At 44.1% G+C, this 19,364-nt stretch overlaps 3 protein-coding genes across 4 annotated transcripts in view; 2 read left to right on the top strand and 1 right to left on the bottom strand.

Annotated features, from left to right (window-relative positions):
* Nucleotides 1-19,364, bottom strand: part of LOC6032039 (transmembrane protein 132C) — a 134,164-nt gene that overhangs the window by 7,208 nt on the left and 107,592 nt on the right. Inside the window, exons 2-14 of one of the 2 annotated variants that reach the window (XM_038249513.1) lie at nucleotides 7,377-8,241; nucleotides 5,206-5,379; nucleotides 4,916-5,141; nucleotides 4,704-4,847; nucleotides 4,439-4,641; nucleotides 4,065-4,377; nucleotides 3,760-4,007; nucleotides 3,514-3,706; nucleotides 2,804-2,918; nucleotides 2,351-2,740; nucleotides 2,099-2,294; nucleotides 1,921-2,041; nucleotides 1,022-1,858 (exon numbers count right to left, since the gene is read on the bottom strand). In XM_038249513.1, the coding sequence (XP_038105441.1) occupies nucleotides 1,022-1,858; nucleotides 1,921-2,041; nucleotides 2,099-2,294; nucleotides 2,351-2,740; nucleotides 2,804-2,918; nucleotides 3,514-3,706; nucleotides 3,760-4,007; nucleotides 4,065-4,377; nucleotides 4,439-4,641; nucleotides 4,704-4,847; nucleotides 4,916-5,141; nucleotides 5,206-5,379; nucleotides 7,377-8,241 (4,025 nt within the window). Of the gene's footprint in view, nucleotides 1-1,021; nucleotides 1,859-1,920; nucleotides 2,042-2,098; nucleotides 2,295-2,350; nucleotides 2,919-3,513; nucleotides 3,707-3,759; nucleotides 4,008-4,064; nucleotides 4,378-4,438; nucleotides 4,642-4,703; nucleotides 4,848-4,915; nucleotides 5,142-5,205; nucleotides 5,380-7,376; nucleotides 8,242-19,364 lie in introns of both variants that reach the window. The other variant, XM_038249512.1, reaches the window with a different exon arrangement.
* On the top strand, nucleotides 9,323-10,436 carry LOC6032038 (phospholipase A1 member A). Its single transcript, XM_001842653.2, has 2 exons — nucleotides 9,323-9,391; nucleotides 9,447-10,436. Exons 1-2 carry the CDS (start codon nucleotides 9,349-9,351, stop codon nucleotides 10,415-10,417), a joined length of 1,014 nt encoding a protein of 337 aa, XP_001842705.2. The 5' UTR covers nucleotides 9,323-9,348; the 3' UTR covers nucleotides 10,418-10,436.
* Nucleotides 13,068-14,216, top strand: LOC6032037 (phospholipase A1 member A). The gene is made up of 2 exons (XM_038249514.1): nucleotides 13,068-13,130; nucleotides 13,185-14,216. Exons 1-2 carry the CDS (start codon nucleotides 13,088-13,090, stop codon nucleotides 14,153-14,155), a joined length of 1,014 nt encoding a protein of 337 aa, XP_038105442.1. The 5' UTR covers nucleotides 13,068-13,087; the 3' UTR covers nucleotides 14,156-14,216.

The raw sequence follows: 19,364 nt of genomic DNA, 5'->3' as shown, positions 1-19,364 counted from the left end.
TCGATCCGGTGCTCCGTATTGAACTGATTCGCGTTCGAACAAAACCGTCGAAATGTTTTATATGTATAGATTTTCGTATCGACAGCTGCCTAATTTGTATGGTAAATTATATGGACGAACTAATGATGCAAAATGGCTTCTATGTGCATACCGAAGGCACCAAACAAATTTCAGCTGGATTAAAAAATACAACAAAAACTCAACTGACCGAAATCTCAGAGAATTGCTCTTCGGGAAAGATGTAGAGAATTTCCTAAAATTTAAAGCTTGGTTGGAAAAATAACTGATAAGATAACTGTAGCGTCTTCGTCTTTCAAAATAATGTAAAAAATATAAATATATTGACAGGGTAATAGGGTGACAAGAAAAATTGAAAATTTCGGAAAATCGCAAGAGATAACTCCTTGGATCGATTCTTTAGGCAAACACAAGTAACTGTGCCAATTTTGAGCCAAATCGGTTAAGGCTAAGGGGTCGCTTTTCATTTTTGAGGTTTATATGGGGAAAATCGCAAAAATGTATGGGGAAAAACATCGCTTCAGGATTTTTGCAGCAGGTGACGCAGGTCTCGCCCAAAATTGTCCAAGTGTGAGATTCTTGTAGGAAATTTAATTACCTACAACTTTGTAGATGGGTGCAAGACGATCCGAGTTGATCCCCTTAGCCATATCCGATCTGGCTCAAAATTGGCACAGATACTTATTTTTGCATTAGGAATCGAGTCAGAGGGTATCTCTGATGTCGATTTTTTTTATTGTCACCCTACTGGGTAATAATATTTTCTGTTTCTCTCAAAGGTACATCTTTTAAGACAGAAAAAATGTGTAATTTTACCGCTCAAAATATGTAGTTTTACCACTTTTCTGGTGTATAGTCACTTTCAGTCTAAATTGAGGTAAAATTACATCATAAAAGAGGTTATATTCAACCTTTCAAAATGACACCTTCCAAATTTACACATTTTTTACTGTGTAAACACTTTCAAAAATTTGGAGAAAAAACAAATGTTAGCAAATCTCACCTTTAGGTTATCGAAGTAGTGCATAATTTGTTCGTAGTCCATATCTAAATCGTCCAGGCCGAGACTTTCGCCGGGCCCGAGCTCGCTGTCGGGCGTGTTGGCAAACATCGGGTTGCCCACGACCGTCGGTTTACTATGCTTCAGCGGGAGCGGTGGCTTTGGTATCTTGGACTGATTGTTCTGCTGCTGCTGCTCATTGGGCGGCGTCACAAAGCCCCCGTTGTCGTCCGAACTGGACTCGAGCGTTTTGACCCCGGTGGGACATTCTTCGCCGCGGGAGCGTCTCTTCTCCGCTGCGACGGCCGCCGCCATGACCGACGCCGGAACGGGGCTGATTTCGGCGGTCGTTTCCACCGGCACCGGCGACGGGTCCTTAATACTACTGGACAAGATTGGATTGCTTTGGACGAGCTGCGCCACGACCGTCGCCTTGTTTCGGCCCGACTGGTTGTTGATGGTGTCGAACTTGAACGCGGACTTTTGCGAGCACTGCTGGACCAACCGTTCGGCCATGTGCATCTCCTCCGGGTTCCGACTGCTGGACGGGCCCGCCGGCTGCGGAATCGCCGCGAAGCCCATGTTCTCGAACGAGTGCGGTGACTTTGTCGTTTGCCGGACTATGGGCTGGACCGAGTACTGGGGGATGTTGTTGTTGAACAGGGCAGCGTTGATCTGCTGCTGGGTGAAGTTCAGGTTGCGCTGCTGCGCTTGGTTACCGTGCAGTTGGATTTCGAACGCGGGGTTGGTTGTGGAACCGCTGCTGCTGCCGCTGTGGCGCACGTAACGAGGATGCAGACGTGGTCTGGGGTTTCTCATCTGGATGACAGGCTCGGGAGTCTGGAATGGGGAATTTAATGATTGAGCTACAAGTCTGAGATCTAGGTTATGTACAAACATACCCTATTGGCAACGCCCGCGGTCACTCCCATGTTCCTGTGGGGAGGAACTGGCGGACGGTATTCGACTCCATCAATTACGGGAATTCCATGGGGCGGCAACGGTGGAGCCTTTTCGTCCTCACTACAAGAAAACGACATTTCAACTCAAATTTACACCAAGAATAAAAACAGTTCTCACCTCGAAACCCGACTTCTACGGTCACGTTTATTGTAAGTGCAGGTGTTCACCGCTCCAGCTTGCTGTCCTTCTGTGCCAACCGTCAAAGGTAGCTGAATGTGGTTCGGGTTATCAAAGCTGTTCACCTGAACGATACTTTCCTCCGCATCGCCGTACTTGGAACTCATCGGATTGTTGATGATGTGCATGCGTGAATCTACAAAATAAACCGCTGTAACTATACAAGTCACCTCAACAGATCACTCCGCCTACCTCTATTGTTTCCACCGATCTCGTGTCCGTTGGTTGATCTGTCCATCGTGGCGCGTCCCAGCCACACCCAATCGTGGGCGTTCGTCGTGGACTCGATCGCCTTACCGCCCAGCACCGAAGCGTTCCCAAGCCCATCCCGCACGCTAGCCTCGCCCGTCACGTCGATCGTCACAGGTCGGAACTTGGACGCGTACACCACACACGACACCACAAACAGCCCGATCGCCAGACAGAACGCCGCCAGCAGCACGTACATGCCAATCTCCAGCGAGGTTCCGTCCGAGTAGACCATACTCTTGCTGTTGGCGTACCCGGGAATGCCGCCGCGGTTCTGCCGGGACGGCGACAGGGCCGCCATCTCCTGGCCGTGGTCGTCCTTGAGCGGGATACCTATCAAAATGTCGTCCAAATTACTATACTCACTCCCCGGCTTACGGTCGCGGCCACTAATACCGTCATTCTGGACCGTGTCGGGACGCGTCGCGGCACTCAGGTCCGACGACGAGCTGAAATCCACCTGAACCGAGGCGAGCGCACTCACCAGCGGACCCACGGAGGATTTCATGCCCTGTGGAGGAAGGGGAAACGGAATCAGTCGGAGTGTAACGTGGGCTTTTGAGGGTCAAACAGAAGCAGTTGGTGAGAAGGCAAACAATATTTGGAACTCTTTAAAAATGTATTATTTATTGTGTTCAAAAATTGTAAGAGTTACAAACATTTTCGCAAACCGTGCAATTTATGGAACTTATTTGAAGAAAATTTAGCACAAACACAGAGGAATTTTGGTGACGAGACAAAATAGTGATGATCTGAGTGTTCAAGCAATGTACTGGATGAAGATGATGAGCATGATATCAAGGATTCTACGAATATTCTTTGGATGACGATAGTTTATGAGAATGATACAAATTATGGTTGATCCAGTTACCTTCCAATTGACAGACTATTCAATCTATATGAATTTATGATTTCTATAAACTGTTGTTTATGTATTTAAAATTATGTTTGAAGAAGTCTACGGTTGTTGGTTTCATCATCCTTGAAAACGAAACCAACTGTTTTGTTCAACAGAACAACTTTGATGATGTTAGTATCACACTGCTCTTTTTTCTAGTTCTAACTTCGTTAATTTCAGGCACCGCAACAAGCAATACTCAACATACCTGTTTCGACACCGGAATGTTCCGCCTCAACCGACATTCTTCCGACAGCAGCAGCGTCACCCGGAGAAGGTCTCCGTTGCCCTCGCCAACCGCGATCACACGCGGATGGTGCGACGCCAGCATGGGTGCGAACGCAACGACCTCCGTGTCCAGACTCTCCACAAGGAGGAAGTAGTCGTCAACGGAAATGTCCCTAAAAATGATTCGTTGAATTTTTTTTATGAACTCCTAATTTGAACATCTTACCTTAGAGGAGTGCGCGATCCATCCGAGAACTCAAGATCAATGTCCAGCAGACCTTCCTGGTACTGAGCAGTCAACTTCCTAGTCACGGACGTTTCCGCGATGTAACCATTCTCGATCGCATTGTCACTGGTGATGGAAAGCTGAAGTCCGGAGACGACACGCACCAGCAGTCTCGTTAGGCTGACCTTATCGCTTCCAACGCGAACCTCCCGTGCTCCGATTACCCGTCCGGTAATGGGTGACAATACCTAAATTGAAAAATTGACTCTTAGCGATCCCTCAACATGCAGCGTTTCTCAACCTACCTGAACATCGGTCCTTCCCATAGCTCGCCCCTGCAGCGTTCGTCCTCTCAGAGTGGCAATTTTCGGATCGGCCACTCGCAGCAACGGTTGCACCAAATCCGTTACCCTCAAACCAGTTCGACGCGAGATCAAGTAGTTCACCCGTCCAGAATCCTGATCCACGGCCAAAAAGCGCGCGTACACCTCGACGGGACTCTGCTGGTAGCGCGCCCGACAAACGCTGCGCTCCGGCGAGACACCGTTGACAAAGTCATCCCCGTGGTGACCCCAGCCGTAAGCTCGCTTGCGGCGTCGCATCTTCCCGTTGGCACTCCTGAAAAAGACGATTTTTGTAGCGAAGTTCTTTACATAAGTGATGCCAACCAAAATCTTACACATTGTGATCCTCGGGAATCTTCCAGCCCTTGATTTGAGACAGTCGGAAATCTGCCACGGAAACTTCCAGCGGAAACTCGGGCATCCAAACCATGAACTTGGCCAACCCGGCGTACGTTCCGTACTTGACCTGCACGGAAGCGTTCGACGAGCCACGTGCCTCCGAACCGTCGACGTACACCGAACTGCATGACGATGAGACCTGTCAATTGAAAATTATTAGATTTTTTTTCTATAAAAAGGTAAGTAATGTTGTGCCTTCACCTTTATGACACTTTCATCCTCAGCCTGGCACGAACTCTGCAGCGTTACGTCCGCTACCTTCCCTGCTTGCGACACGATAAACACCTTCATCGCTTGCGACACTTGTCGTCCAGTTAGAACGGCCGTGTTCATTAGTTCCCAGTTCTACAAATCAAACAACACTACATCAGTCACCCAATTCAAAAAAAAAAAATCCCCCCAAAAAATCCCACCTTCGAAATCGGCAACACCGCCTGAATGTCATCCTTCTGGATCTCCAGCTTGGCGACGATCTTCTTGCGGCCCTCCTCGTGCGACGAGCTGGACGCCTCCGCCGACAGTTCCTTGATCTTCGGGCCGTCGTGCACGTAGCTGACGGACCACACGATCCGTCCGCCGTCCCAGTGGTCTTTGGTGTCGTTCGCCACCTCCAGCAGCCAGGAGAAGACCTCCACGATTCTGATGAGAAATTCGAAAATTGCTGATTAATTCAATACATTAAAAAAGATAATTTTTAACCTACTTGTTCGAGTTCATATCGTCCCCGGTGCTGGCCGGACTGTCCGGGTCCTGGTCCTTGCGGAACGCAGTCACTCGAGCCACCGTATGCTTGGTGTTTTCCTTCTCGACGGAAACGTTCCAGTCTTCGGAGGATGCGCTCGCACCCAGAATGCGCATACCCGCCTTGACACGTGCTCTGTTGGGTTGAAAAAAAAAAATATTAAATTTTTGTTCTCGCATGAAAATTTGAGTGTTTTCGAAAAAAATACGGTAATTTTTGAAAATATTAGTATTTTACAAAACCACTTGAATAAATTTAAAATGCATTCAAAATTTCGCTTCGTTTGATACCCATATTGCAAATTATAATTTTTTTATTATTTTCGAAGAAATACGGTATTTTGTAAAAATGTTAGCATTTTACAAAAAAAAAAAAAAATTTAAGAGGAAATGCATACAAAATTTCGATCTGGTTGATATTATTATAGCAAATTATATATTTTTTAATATTTTCAGAAAAAATACGGTATTTTATATAAAAAAAATAGCATTTTACAAAAAAAGCAAATTTAAGAGGAAATGCATACAAACAAACCACTTGAATAAATTTAAAATGCATTCAAAATTTTGCTTCATTTGATACCCATATTGCAAATTATAAATTTTTTAGTATTTTCGAAAAAAAAAGTTTGAGCATTTTCCAAAAAAAAAAATTAAATTGAAAATGCATACAAAAATTCAACTTGTTTGATATTATTATAGCAAATTATATTTTTTTGAATTTTCAGAAAAAAATACGGCATTTTATATAAAAAAAAATAGCATTTTACAAAAAAGCAAAATTTACAAAATTTCGATCTGTTTGATATTAATATTGCAAATTATAAAAAATCTGGTATTTTCGAAAAAATACGATATTTTGAAAGAATTTTAGCATTTTCCAAAAAAAATAAAAAAAAGACATGCATACAAAATTTCGATTCGTTTGATACCAATATTACAAATTAAAAAAAATGAGTATTTTCAAAAAATACGGTATTTTGTAAAAAATTAAACATTTTACAAAAAAAAACAAATTAAAGAGGAAATGCATACCAAATCGATTCGTGTGATACCCATATTGCAAATTAAAAAAAAATTAGTATGAAAAAAATTGGGTATTTTCGCAAAAGATGCGATATTTTGTAACAATTTTAGAATTTTACAAAATAAAAAATAAAAAGGACATGCATACAAAATTTTGATTCGTTTGATACCGATCTTGCAAATTTTATAAATTTGAGTATTTTCGAAAAATACGGTGTTTCGTTAAAAATTGAGCATCATACTAAAAAAAAACAAATTAAAGAGGAAATGCATACAAAATTTCGATTCGTTTGATATCAATATTGCAAATAATAAAAAAATAGTATTTTTAAAAAAATACGGAATTTTGTAAAAAATTAAACATTTTACAAAAAAAAAAACAAATTAAAGAGGAAATGCGTGCAAAATTTTGATTCGTTTGATATCAATATTGCAAATAATAAAAAAAAATGAGTAAACAAAATTAGTCGATAAAATTAGCGTCGATAATATTAACGTCTAACGATAACGATAATGGTTAGACATAAACTTTGAAAAATATTTCCAACGGCCTAAGTTTCAAACAATAAATACCTACACAAAATAATTTAACAAAATAGCGTACACTTTAAAAACACTCATATTTTCAAAATATACAATATGGGTGTCAAACGGAGCGAATTGTTTGCGATTTTTCATTTTTATTAGAGTTTTTTTTTTTGGGAAATTCTCATATTTCCACAAAATACCGTGTTTTTATTAATAAATTTTAATAAAAACACGGTATTGCGTTGGAAATATGAGAATTCCACAAAAAAAAACTCTAATAAAAGTGATGAACAAAAATTTATAAATTTTACCAAAAACACGGTATTTTGTGGAAATATGAGAATTTCACAAAAAAAAACTCTAATAAAAGTGAAAAAGCGTAAACAATTCGCTCCGTTTGACACCCATATTGTATATTTTGTAAACATGAGTGTTTTTAAAGTGTACGCTATTTTGTTAAATTATTTTGTGTAGGTATTGCAAATATTTTTCGAAGTTTATGTCTAACCATTATCGTTATCGTCAAAAATGATATCGACGATAATTTTATCGACTAACAACCCTGGTAGCGTTACTTACCTCACGATGAACACCGCAATGTTTTGTCCCGGTTCCGGGTGTAGGAACACGGGCACGTGAATCTTCGACAGCGGGTAGAGCGGCTGCTGGGGCACCATCATCGTGAGCGTTTCGTCCGCCCGGAGCTCCTTGTACGGCATCTGACTAGGGACCAGTGGAATCTTGGCGAAGGGCGTCAACGGTTGGATCTGGACCTTTGGCTCGCACAGTTCGGGACTACGCGCTGGGGGTTCAAACACGCTGTACGACACCTGAACCATTCGCTGGGGAGTCTTCAGTGCTGCTGGTTGGCGCCCGTCTTTCTCTGGAGGAGGTAGTGGAGGCCACCAGTTCGAAGGTATCACGACTTCGGCGACGCACACTCCGTCTTCTCCTTCGGGCATGCAACGACCCTTGAGGGGTGTTTTGTTCCCAATTGAAGCGTGCAAAAGCACGCAAATCTTCTGACGCTGCAGGTGCCCACCGGGATCGGCTCCAGCGTGGAACAGTACCCTCAGCACTGGAGAGTCCCGAGGGATGGTATTCTTCACGAGGTGTGCCGAAATGTCCAGGTGCAAGTTCGACTGCTGCAGATCCATCAGGGCGGCCGTCGTGTTTTGTGTGGTATCGCTGGACGATTCCATGACATCCGGCACAATGTACCGCGCTGGGACGGTTTGTTTCGTCGAAAACGGTCCATAGCTGGCACGAATCGACACGGGTTGACTAGTTTGAACCACCGTAAATCGGTCAATCGACAGCACCGAGTCGGACCCGGATCGTCCCTTACCCGACGAGGACGATACCGAACTCTGCCGTGGCGAGTGCTTCAAGAAAAAGCCACTGTCCGGTGTCTCAAAGTGAACTTCCACCGCAAATGCTGTGCCTGTAAATGAAAAAGAAATAACGTAGTTTAGTTGAATTTCACCTACATCGGACTAGTGTTGAATTGGTGTCAGCTTAGCGACACATTTCTCCAAGCGTCATTATCTTATCTCAACACCGTCGTCGTCATCGCCCGTCCACGGGATTCTGCCTCGCTAAGTTTATTTTTAATTTAACTTCCCTCGCAGAGCAAGCTTTTTATTGAATGTATACTTCTTCGCTTTATTGTCTGTTTACTAATTACAAGCGCTGATAAGCAAATCATTGCCCGGAGGAAGTGCGACTGGAATTCCGAGGGAAGTCGCAGTCACTTCAGAGGCGAATTGGCGCGATTCCGAGTTTTTCCCCGCTGCTAAGTGAGATCAACAAAGAAGTCGTATTTATTTCAAACTTTAATCGAGCACATTTCCGCTGATCTTTCACCCCACCGGCCACAACAAGCATAGAGAGTAGGGCAAAAGACCACGGCTTAGCAGCGTCAACCGAGGGGCGCCTTTACTTAAGTTTTAAGAGCATCCTCCGCCCAGAGTGATTCGCATTTCAAGCATTCTTTTCCCACATTGCTATCGCATGATGAATCTCAGGCTGTATCTTCATGTGTGTTGGCGGCGGCGGCAGTAATCCTTCTGCCCTTGCACGCATTTGCATCGTCGTCGTCAACGCAGAGAATGTTATTCGACGAGGAACGGGGTGGCGAGGGTGGTCGGATGCTGCAACCCATTGACACCGAAGCGGCCGATGACTCAAACGATCTCGTTGTGTCTTTTGCAATGCCGCACGCTTGGGAATGCTCCGCCCCCTCTCTCCCATGTGCAAGACGGTGCCTCCCACTCGAAGGCGGTGCGGCGATACCACCCCCGAACTCATTACGATGCATGAACGTTCATTGTCATTGTCCGTTGAAGCGCTAAAGGTTATTGATATCAATGTTTTGAGACCGACTGTTTATCAAACCTCGTGACGTTGATTCCGAAAATAAGCTTATCAAAGCGCGGATTAACCGCGCGTCGAAGTGGTCCGATAACAAATTAATCTAAATGAATTGAGCTATAAAAGCGCCAAGCAATCACGGGAACCGTTTCAGTTGGCATCATTCGAAATCTGCAGAATGTTTGTTCGAAAAATAACTTTTTTGGGGCTCCTGGCAGTCGGTACCAGTATATCTACTATAGACGTTATCAAATAACTAATGACCTGTTATTGTAGTTGCCGCCGTTCCCATCGATCACATCAACTGGCAGCTGGTTCCGAACTCGGAAGGTCGTCTACACCTCGTCAACGTAAACCCCTACGATCTACCGCAAACCTACGACGATCCAGAGTTTCACTTTCAACCAGAGACCGATCTCTTGTTCCGGTTGTTCACCCGCAACAACCCTGGCGAGCCCCAGTTCCTGGAGATCAACGACCCTGCCTCGATCCTAAACTCCAACTTCAACCCAGCGCACCCGACTCGGTTCACGATCCACGGCTGGAACAGCAACGGAAACGATGGCTTGAACACCCGCGTTCGCGACGAAGTGCTCGCCATCGGAGATTTCAACGTCATTTCCGTTGACTGGAGCGTGGCCAACAGTCCCAACTACATATCCTCTCGCAACGCCGTCGGTCCGGCCGGCTTTGGAGTTGGACGGCTGATCGATGAGCTGGTTGCCCTGCGGGGAGCTGACGTAAACAATATCTACGTTATTGGGTTCAGTTTGGGGGCACACGTTGCGGCTAACGCCGGCAAGCATCACGAAGGTCGTATCAACTCGATCATCGCGCTGGATCCGGCAGGTCCGCTGTTCTCCGCTGGAGACGTTGACGCATTATCCCCTCAAGACGGGCAGTACGTGGAGACTGTCAACACCAACGCCGGTCTGCTTGGAAACGGTGTACCACTAGGACAGGCCAACTTCTACCCGAACGGAGGGCGTACCCAACCCGGCTGTGGTACGGATATCGGCGGAGGATGTGCCCATGGGCGAGCGCCTGCGTTTTACGTGGAGTCGATCCGTTCGTCGGTTCCGTTTCGGTCGACGCGTTGTTCCAGTCACGACGAAATCTTGGTCGGAGAGTGTAGCGTCAGTGGGCCGGACGCCAACATGGGCGGAGAACCGTCCAACTTTGGACGTGGCGTTAGTGGGATTTACTTCCTGACCACAAACGGAGAGTCTCCGTTTGCTCAAGGGTGAATAAAAGATTTAAACAAAAGTGGGTGTGGTTTTGAATTGCTGAGCAGTTGAGAAATCTTCATTTTCAAGCGTATTTCGTACAATTTTGAATTAGAGGAATTCGCTACGAAATCGGTCTATTTTAATTTTATTTTTGTATTTTTTAATCCGGCTGAAATTTTGCATCATTAGTTTGTCCATATAATTTTCAATACAAATTTGGCAGCTGTCCATACAAAAATGATAAATAAAAATTCAAAAATCTATATCTTTTGAATGAATTTTTTCATCGATTTAGTGTCTTCGGCAAAGTTATAGATATTGATAAAAACTACACTGAAAAAAATGTAAACGGTATTTTTTTTGTTATTTTTAATTTCACTTATTGTCACTAAAACTTGATTTGCCAAAACAAAGACTATTTTGTTTGTTTATTTATTTTAGGGCACATCAAATGCCAACTTTTCACAAATTAACAGAATGTGCTAAAAATCTATGACCGAGTTATGAATATTTGAACCAAAACTGATTTAAAAAAAACGAAATCGAATTTGCAATCAAAAAGTACTTCAGTGAAATTTTGATAAAGTTCACCGTTTTCAAATTAGGCCGTTGCAAATATTTTTCAAAGTTTATGTCGCCCCCCCCCCCCCCCCCCCCCTCCTTCAAAATTGTTCCGAAAAATCAGGGGGCAAACAAAATATGTTTTCAAAAATCTTCAAAATTTTAATGAAAATAGAAGTCAAATCAACTTAAAACAATCTAAAACGCATTTTTCTGCATTTATAATCGTATTTAGCATGTTTGGGCTGGATTAAAAGTATTTTGAATTTTTATGAATTTCCTATGTACAGCGCCGCAAAAACTTTTTTTTGCAAAAAAAAAAAAATTCGTCAATAATTAGGTATTTTGGAAACTAATGACCTGGGTGCAGAACAGTGGTTCGCAAAACGGCCTCAATTTTGAACTGTCAAAGTGGAACCAATTTGCTGTTCCCCAAAAGTAGAGCGTATTGTTATCGATTATTAAAAAATGTTTTTGTTTTTTTTTTTTTTTGCAAGAATGAAAAATATGTGACTTTTGAAGATCTGGACAAATTTTAAGGAAGTTGAAGGTGAGATCGTAATTTTTTTATTATTATGAATGGAAGTTGTTTATGGAGTCGATGCGGTTGGATCCATCCAGAAACTTTTTTAATTGTTTGATGCCATTTAAAATGCTACTGGTAAAAATCTTCTCTGTTTGTTGGATCAGCTTCGCTAGAATTAGCAATTTTTTTAATGAACCAGGAAGAGCTGCAGGATTCCAAAATCAGCCAGGGAATTTAAACTTGAAAACACACAGCATTTTCCAGCAAAAAATGTCTAAAATATAAAAAAAACATACCTACCACTGATTATAAAACAGCTCATTTACCAGTAAGAAAAAAGTCATGCTTGTGCTTGAACAGCCTCCTACTTGGTAGATGTAAACAAAGTGGGAGCATTCGAAAATTACGTTACGAATTTTCTCTATTCATCACCCATTCCAATGTTGTAACCATGGGTCTTAAATTCGATGTTCAAACTTTTTTTTTGAAATTATTTTTTTCGAAAAGCTGAGAAAATTCTCTATATTTTGCTTCTTTAAAATTTGTCGATACGACCCTTAGTTGCTGAGATATTGCCCTGCAATGATTAAAAAACAGGAACATTGATATTTTCTAAGTCTCATCCAAACAATCCACCATTTTCTAAAGTCGAAATCTGAGCAACTAATTATCCGGTTTTAAATGTTAAAATATGAAATATACATAAATTTTTCCAAACTTTTCGAAAACAATATTTTCAATATTTATTAATGAAGACTAACATTTAAAAAGGGCGTAATATTGAATGTGTGGAAAATCATGACATCCTTACCACCATAAAAAAAATCCAGAAAACTAGGAAAACAGCATGTAATTTCATTGTGCCTCTAATACTGGCATATCATAACCTTTTATAGAGAGTTTTACTACTAAATTGATTGAATACTGAACATCGACAAATTGGATGGAGTTAGGAGCGAGTACTCAACCTGCCAAACATATGAAAATTTCCACCACTCTTTTGTGACAATTTTTGTTTCAAAATTTAGATAATTATTTTTGACAAAAGCTTTAAATAAAATGTGTACCTGCCAAAATGAAAAAAAAACTTATAATTTCAGCTGCAGTAATTAAGAATGCCATTTTCTGAAAGTAAATAACAAAGGATTTATTCTTAGTTTTTATAGAAAAACATGCCAAAAAAGCTAAGAAATTGGTAAAATTTGAAAATGATAAAGATACCCGCTCATCTATTATCTAATCGTAAATTAAAAATATGTCATTACCACAGTTTGACTTCCATGCCATACCATAAAGAGCCATTAAAGAGCTTTTAAGCATTTTAGCACCTGCGAATGTAGGAACTTTTTGGTCTGGAACATTTAGGAAAGAAAGCTCAAAGTTCACAAATGGTACAATACAATTAAAAAAAACTTGACCGATTATCATTTGTGACGTCGATTCCCGAAATAGAGAGCAGACTGAACGTGTTCCTGGATTTCTTATCACAACCCGGATTTTCCTCGAAGGTGTCTGCAAAAATTAATCAATCGGCTGATGCTGGTCTATAAAAGCACCGAGCGTTTGATTCTTGCGGGTCAGTAACAGTCAATTTCAAAAACATGTTTATTCTCAGTATAGCGTTCCTTGGCGTTTTGGCAGCTGGTTGGTTTAGTTGAAAATATTGGCTTGACAAAATTTAATCAAATAATTTTTCAGCGTCTGCTCTGCCTGTGGATAACAGTAACTGGCAGCTAGTACCAACTGCCGATGGTCGTCTACATCTCGTCAACATCAACCCGTACAATCTTCCGGAGGCTCAAGATCCCGAGGTACATTTTGAGCCCGAAACCGACATCGGGTTTTGGCTGTTCACTCGAAGCAACCCAACTACGCCACAGTTTCTAAGGATAAATGACCCAGCCTCGATAGTCAACTCCAACTTCAACCCGGCGAACCCAACCCGCTTCACCATCCACGGATGGAGCAACGACGGAAGCTACCCGATGAACAACGCTATCCGTGATCGACTGCTGGCGGTTGGAGACTTCAACGTGATCACCGTAGACTGGGGAGCGGCTGCGTTGAACCCGAGTTACATTGGAGCGCGTAACAGTGTCGGTGCTGCCGGGTTTGGAGTTGGCCGCATGATCGACGAACTGATTGCTCATCGTGGGGTGGATGTGAACAGTATTTATTTGATTGGGTTCAGTTTGGGGGCTCATGTGGCTGGCAATGCGGGAAAGCATCACGGAGGTCGGATCAATACGATCATTGCGTTGGATCCTGCGGGGCCTTTGTTCTCCGCTGGACAGGCCGATGCGGTGTCTCCTCAGGACGGTTTGTACGTGGAGACTATCATGAGCAACGCTGGTTTGTTGGGTATCAATGTGCCGCTGGGACAGGCCAACTTCTACCCCAACGGAGGAAGATCTCAGCCAGGCTGTGGGACTGACATCGGAGGTAGCTGCGCCCACGCCCGTGCCCCACAATTCTACGCTGAGTCGATCGGAGCTTCCGTGCCATTCCGATCAACGCGGTGTGCCAGTCACGACGAAATCCTCGCCGGAGTGTGTACTCCAAGTGGACCGGATGCCAACATGGGCGGACAACCGTCCAACTTTGGCCGCGGTGTCAACGGGATCTTCTTCCTGACCACCAACGGGGACGCTCCGTTCGCTCGAGGCTAAATATAATCAAGATGCAATCTCTGAAGAAAATTCGCTTTTTCCTTCCACCGGTAGCTGCACGCCCGACCGCTTTGTCCCCGTGGGACACACTGTGTGTGAATAGAGCTCAACCACTAACCGACTGTAAAAAGTATGCTAACAATGTGGCTTTTCTTTTCCGCCCCCACTGCCAACCACACACCGACTGTCGTCATAGCCGGGGTTCATTTACTTTGGCTTTGCCCTGTTCTGGCCTGTGGCAGCCAGTCAGGTCAGACTTTCAGCTACAAGCCCCGAACCAGGAAGGGACGGACCAGGGCGGTGGCAAACAAAACGAGGCCTGGATAAGCGAAACAACGCACACGTGCGGTTGTGGGTGGACGTCCCCTCCCCGTTTGTACACAATGAGCAAAAAAGGTGGAGGTACTGAGTGGGTAGGGGAGCGAGGTAAACAAACTAGAATTAGTCCAAGAGGTGCTAGGGCAAATTGAGGCTGTGCGGACGGACGGACACTCAGATTACCCAACCGCAAGATTTGCCTCCGATATTTTACTACTCTCGTTGGGGAGTGGGAGCACATTCCCTTTAGAAGCCCGGAATACCATTTCGTTTTTTTTCGGTCACGATTGGGAAGCAAGCATGAAGTGGCCTCTCCTCCGACCGTGCGATACGGTGTATAAATTAAGGCGCTGCTTTTTTGGCCACTCAGCACAGAGTAGGTGGGGGGAGTCAGGTGAAGTGCCTACCTGATTTGTGTCCAGACTGGGACCTAGTGGCCATCGGATACCTCGCCACCACCCCCAGCAACTTCAAGCGGACAGAATGTGGGCTATCATCATAAATTAACGTGCCTCATTTGCATAGTTGTGAGTTCATTTGGCAAGTGTGCCGATACGATCATGGAGCAGGTTATACGGATGCTTTGATGAACTCTCGGAGAGCAGCGAGACTGCTGACCAAATTTACGTGCCAGGCACGTGGGCGGAGATGAATTCCACGTCTGTTTTGCCTCTTCTTTTTACGGGACACGATCAAAAGACTGCTGCCACCGGCCCGGCCACAGGAATTGGCGGTGGAATGCGAGGCACTTGCGGGGGTAGGAGGGTATCTGGAGATTCTGTTTTTTTTTTTTTGCTTTTTGTCGAAGGCAAGAAAGTGGCCAAGTGCGTGCAATGTCCTTTTTTGGTCAGAATGGATAAAGAGAATGATACCAATCTTGCTGAATAATTTGTTTGGTTTCCACGCAAGGTTCTTAAGATGATGCCAAGTTGCAGTATCATGAAATTATTGAACAATAATATAATAAAGTTTCAACTATACAAATGAAAAGACTAAATTTTATTTGTCTACACGGAGAAGAAAGAGCTCCCAAAATCGTGAACACCCATTCATGAAATTGGGAACCACGAACAAAGTGTTCAAATTCCATGGTACGTTTTTGAAAATCTCTGGGGAATCTCTTGGGAACTCTTTTTTCTCCGTGTAATAGAATGAGTATCTATGCATTATCTTAGTCTATTATGTGTTTTTTAAGCTGAGTTTTTTCTTTTAAACATTTAAATCGTACTGGGGTAATTCTCTACTAACTCACACGAAATTGTAACCTTTACATACTGCGCTTCAGATCGAGGTGTTAGGAGAATCGATCTGATATCGTCTTGCCCGCCACTCGGCCTGACCCTGTGGGAAAATTTATCCTTGCCACACCCTGCCCATTTCGAAACGGTCATCACTAATACTTGCCGATCTACGATCTGCTACGTGGACCAATCACAACTGGACAACGCATCGATCCCCTTTTCCGATCCGAGACGAAAGGGCTCGAGGCACGATCGATACGAAGGTCAAGATCAATTGTACTTCAACCGTGCGCGAGTACAAACCGTCGAGCAAGGCCACCGTCAGCCAAGCCTAGTGCGTTTAGAAAAGTGCGTAGTTAGAAAATCTCGATCGACCCAAAGTTGTAAAGATCCTCCGATCAAACCACCAAGTGATTAGGTGACCCAATAGGCGCCCACGGGCGTTGCATGAGCCTGTTTGTTGGCCATTTAAGTGAGTAGTTAGCGGTCCCGGAAGGAATTGTGCCCATAATTGAAATTGTACCCATTTAGCCATCTACCAGCACACTTGATCGTGTACAATTGTACAAAACACGAGGCAGTAGTAGACTGCGGAAGAGGTAAAGGTCATGTGGAGAAATTAGGGTCAGTTCGCTAATTGTGTCGTTCTTCTGCCTGAAGAAAACCTTCAGGGAGAAGGTTTTTCTCTTTGGTTTCTTCTCAGCAAACCACGCGGCGATCTTCGCCGGCCCGAACTCTGGACAGCATCTACCGGAGCGCGCGATCATCCGTAGCGTCGGACAGCACCTGGTCGCTGACCACGTGGTGCACACGAGGACGTCGACAAGCCCGTAGGAAACCACAGCCACGGTTTCCGAGCTAAGGGCGCAGCCTGCAGGGAAATCCAGTTTCGACTGGTCGCCTGCCCGACAAAGTGATTTACGGTCACTCCGCAGGGTGCGTACTTCACGTCTGGTAGTGGTCTACCCGTAGGGGCGCGCCAAAACCCCGAGCAAAAGGGAACCACCGGCGGCTGTAAAATCTTGGGGATCCACTGCTTGCGAGCAGCGATCGCGATCGTCACCGGACGGGTGCGATCCATTTGACGTCCTCTACCTTCGACGCCGACGCCGCGTCCGGCACACTTGGGCATCATCCGCAATCCGCACACACGCACACACTCAAGCTCGACACACACGTGTACGCCATCTTATCGTGTGACAAGACTTCGCAGCGCCATCAACATCCTGCTGGAGCAAACCCGGTCGCACTGCCTTGCGACATTCCACCTCGTGCCTCACGCCAGCTACAACCACGTGGCGGTCGACGACCACCTCTTCACCTGTGAAGGCCGTCGGGAAGCGTTCGGACGCTCCAGGCCACGTGTTTCACCTGCGGGACCAACCGGTCTCGTCGCCAACATCTGGGCGGTGATCGACATCACCCGCTCGCCACCGAAGGCCGTCGACAAGCGCAGAGCCGCTCCGGCCACGTGATCATCTCTTCGTCCTGCACGTAGTCATCTGACGACAAGACGCCGAACAGCAGACGGCGCACGCAGCTGTGGGGTTCACCCGCGTTCCTGCCAGCGGCTGCACGAGCATCGAGCGGCCACGTGAACATCAACAGCACGAGCGGCAGCGAGAAGAACGACAAGCGAAAAATCAGGTCAGATCAGCTAGATTAAGCTCCCCAAGTCGTCCCTGATGCATTTTGCCAGGGCAAATAAAATCATGTTCATTCCCCAAGTACAGTTTGTTTATTCGTTGCATTATTGAGTGCAATTTGGTTTTGACTTTTAATTTCGATTTTGCTGTAGATTTTTGGGTTTCTTTGCCGTTGTACATTTGCGATTGTTCCACAACCCGCCCTGAGCAGAACTAGTCGGGCACGTAACAGACCTTCCGCAGTGTGGCGATCGGGGCCACACTGGCGCAAAAGCGGGAGTGTTTCAAGAAGGGTAGTGTGTTGGCATTGGGTATTTTCTTCCTGCAGAACCTGGCCGAGGAAGGTTGGCATTTCTGTATCGTATTGGTTCTCCTTCACCTCGGTCCAGCTTGCTGCGCATCGTACGACTCCCGAACTGTTACATTTGGCGCCCAACTATCGGATTTTTTTTATTCTTTTTTGTAACTTTTTTTTTGAATTTCCGTATTTTTTTTCGGAAATTTTCTTCACGCATTCGTGATATTTTTTTTGTAGATTTAATTGGTTCTCTGAAATTTCAGATTTTTATTTACCGCTATCGCTACCGTTTATTTAGTTAGTTATTATCTAATTTACTTAGTCCTATTCCGAAAATCTTCTTTACTTTTTCCTTTTCATTCTATTTCTCTCTGATTAGCAGAATATTAAATTTTTGAATTTGTTTTGCCCGTTTAGTGTTTTTTGCTTTACATATTTAATCACTACTTATAGTTAATCATTTAGTAGCACATTTTCAATCAAGATGTACGATTACAGTGCTGATGAGTTAGAACACGATGAGGTGATTTACGAGCTTTTGCTCAGAGGTGTCCAAATTTATGATAATACACCTAAAGAAAACTTAGTTCGAACACTGCGCGCAGCATTGCAAGATGATAGAAAACATCGACCGTTTTACCAATCAAATCAAACTTTTTTCGGTGAACTAAAAGTAGTCAAAAAGAAAATAGCAGAGATTAGCACAATGCTAGCGCTTAAACCTGAGCACAAACTTCGATCGCGACTTATTCACTTGAAATTTCGTATTCTACGGTTGACAACAAACCAAGAAGCGTGCAGAGATTTGAAGAACAAATTTGTTAACGATATCGATAAATGGCTAAACATGTACTTTCCTAGTAAGAAGAAGAACACGATTACAGAGGCGACATCAAACCAGGTTCAGCTAGAATCAGAAGGAACACAAGAAGAAGCGGCAGGACTAGTAGAAGCAAATCAATCTAATCGGACTAGTGCGAACGAAGGGTCAGAAGTCAGCCCGGACATTCATATGGTTCGTTCATTTGACCTGAATCAGAGTGGATCGAGTAGTTTCGCGAATTTAGAAACAAATGTCATCAATAATTACAACGCAAATCCTAATGCAAGCAGACCATTTTGGAACAGTAACCAACAGTCATCTAACACTAACAATCACCCCTCTGGTGCCATTCCAAGAATTCCACAGTTCGAGTTTCCGCCTCCTAACCCGCAGAGACAAGCACTTAATCAGATCCCAATTCCTCAGAATACAAACCCGAACAATCGCCCTCTTGGTGATATTCGAAAAGATTCTCGTTTTGATTTTCTTACGGACGCAGAAAGAGAGACTCTGCAAACAATAATGAACTCTTCTTTAAATCCACCACTTCCGGTTTCAAACACTCAACCTTCAGTTGGAAACAACACCAGACACAACGCTTTTTCGTTAAACCATTCACAGAAATCAAAAGGCAACGCGATAAATCAATCATCAGTACCCCAATTCCCACAACAACATCAAAACCCCCAGAAGAAAAATTCGCAACAGCAACAACAATTTTCCCAACAACACCAATACTCCCAACCCCAACAACATTCCTCTCAGTTTTCCCAGCAACAACAACACCCACAGCAACAGCAATTTCCCCAACAAAACCAATACTCCCAACCTCAACAACAATCCTCTCAGTTTTCCCAACAACAACAACACCCACAGCAACCAA

Source organism: Culex quinquefasciatus, chromosome 1 (genome assembly GCF_015732765.1).
Source record: "Culex quinquefasciatus strain JHB chromosome 1, VPISU_Cqui_1.0_pri_paternal, whole genome shotgun sequence".
Classification (NCBI taxonomy): domain Eukaryota; kingdom Metazoa; phylum Arthropoda; class Insecta; order Diptera; family Culicidae; genus Culex; species Culex quinquefasciatus.
The sequence above is the reverse complement of the archived record's forward strand: the minus strand, read 5'-3'. Positions and strand labels throughout refer to the sequence as shown.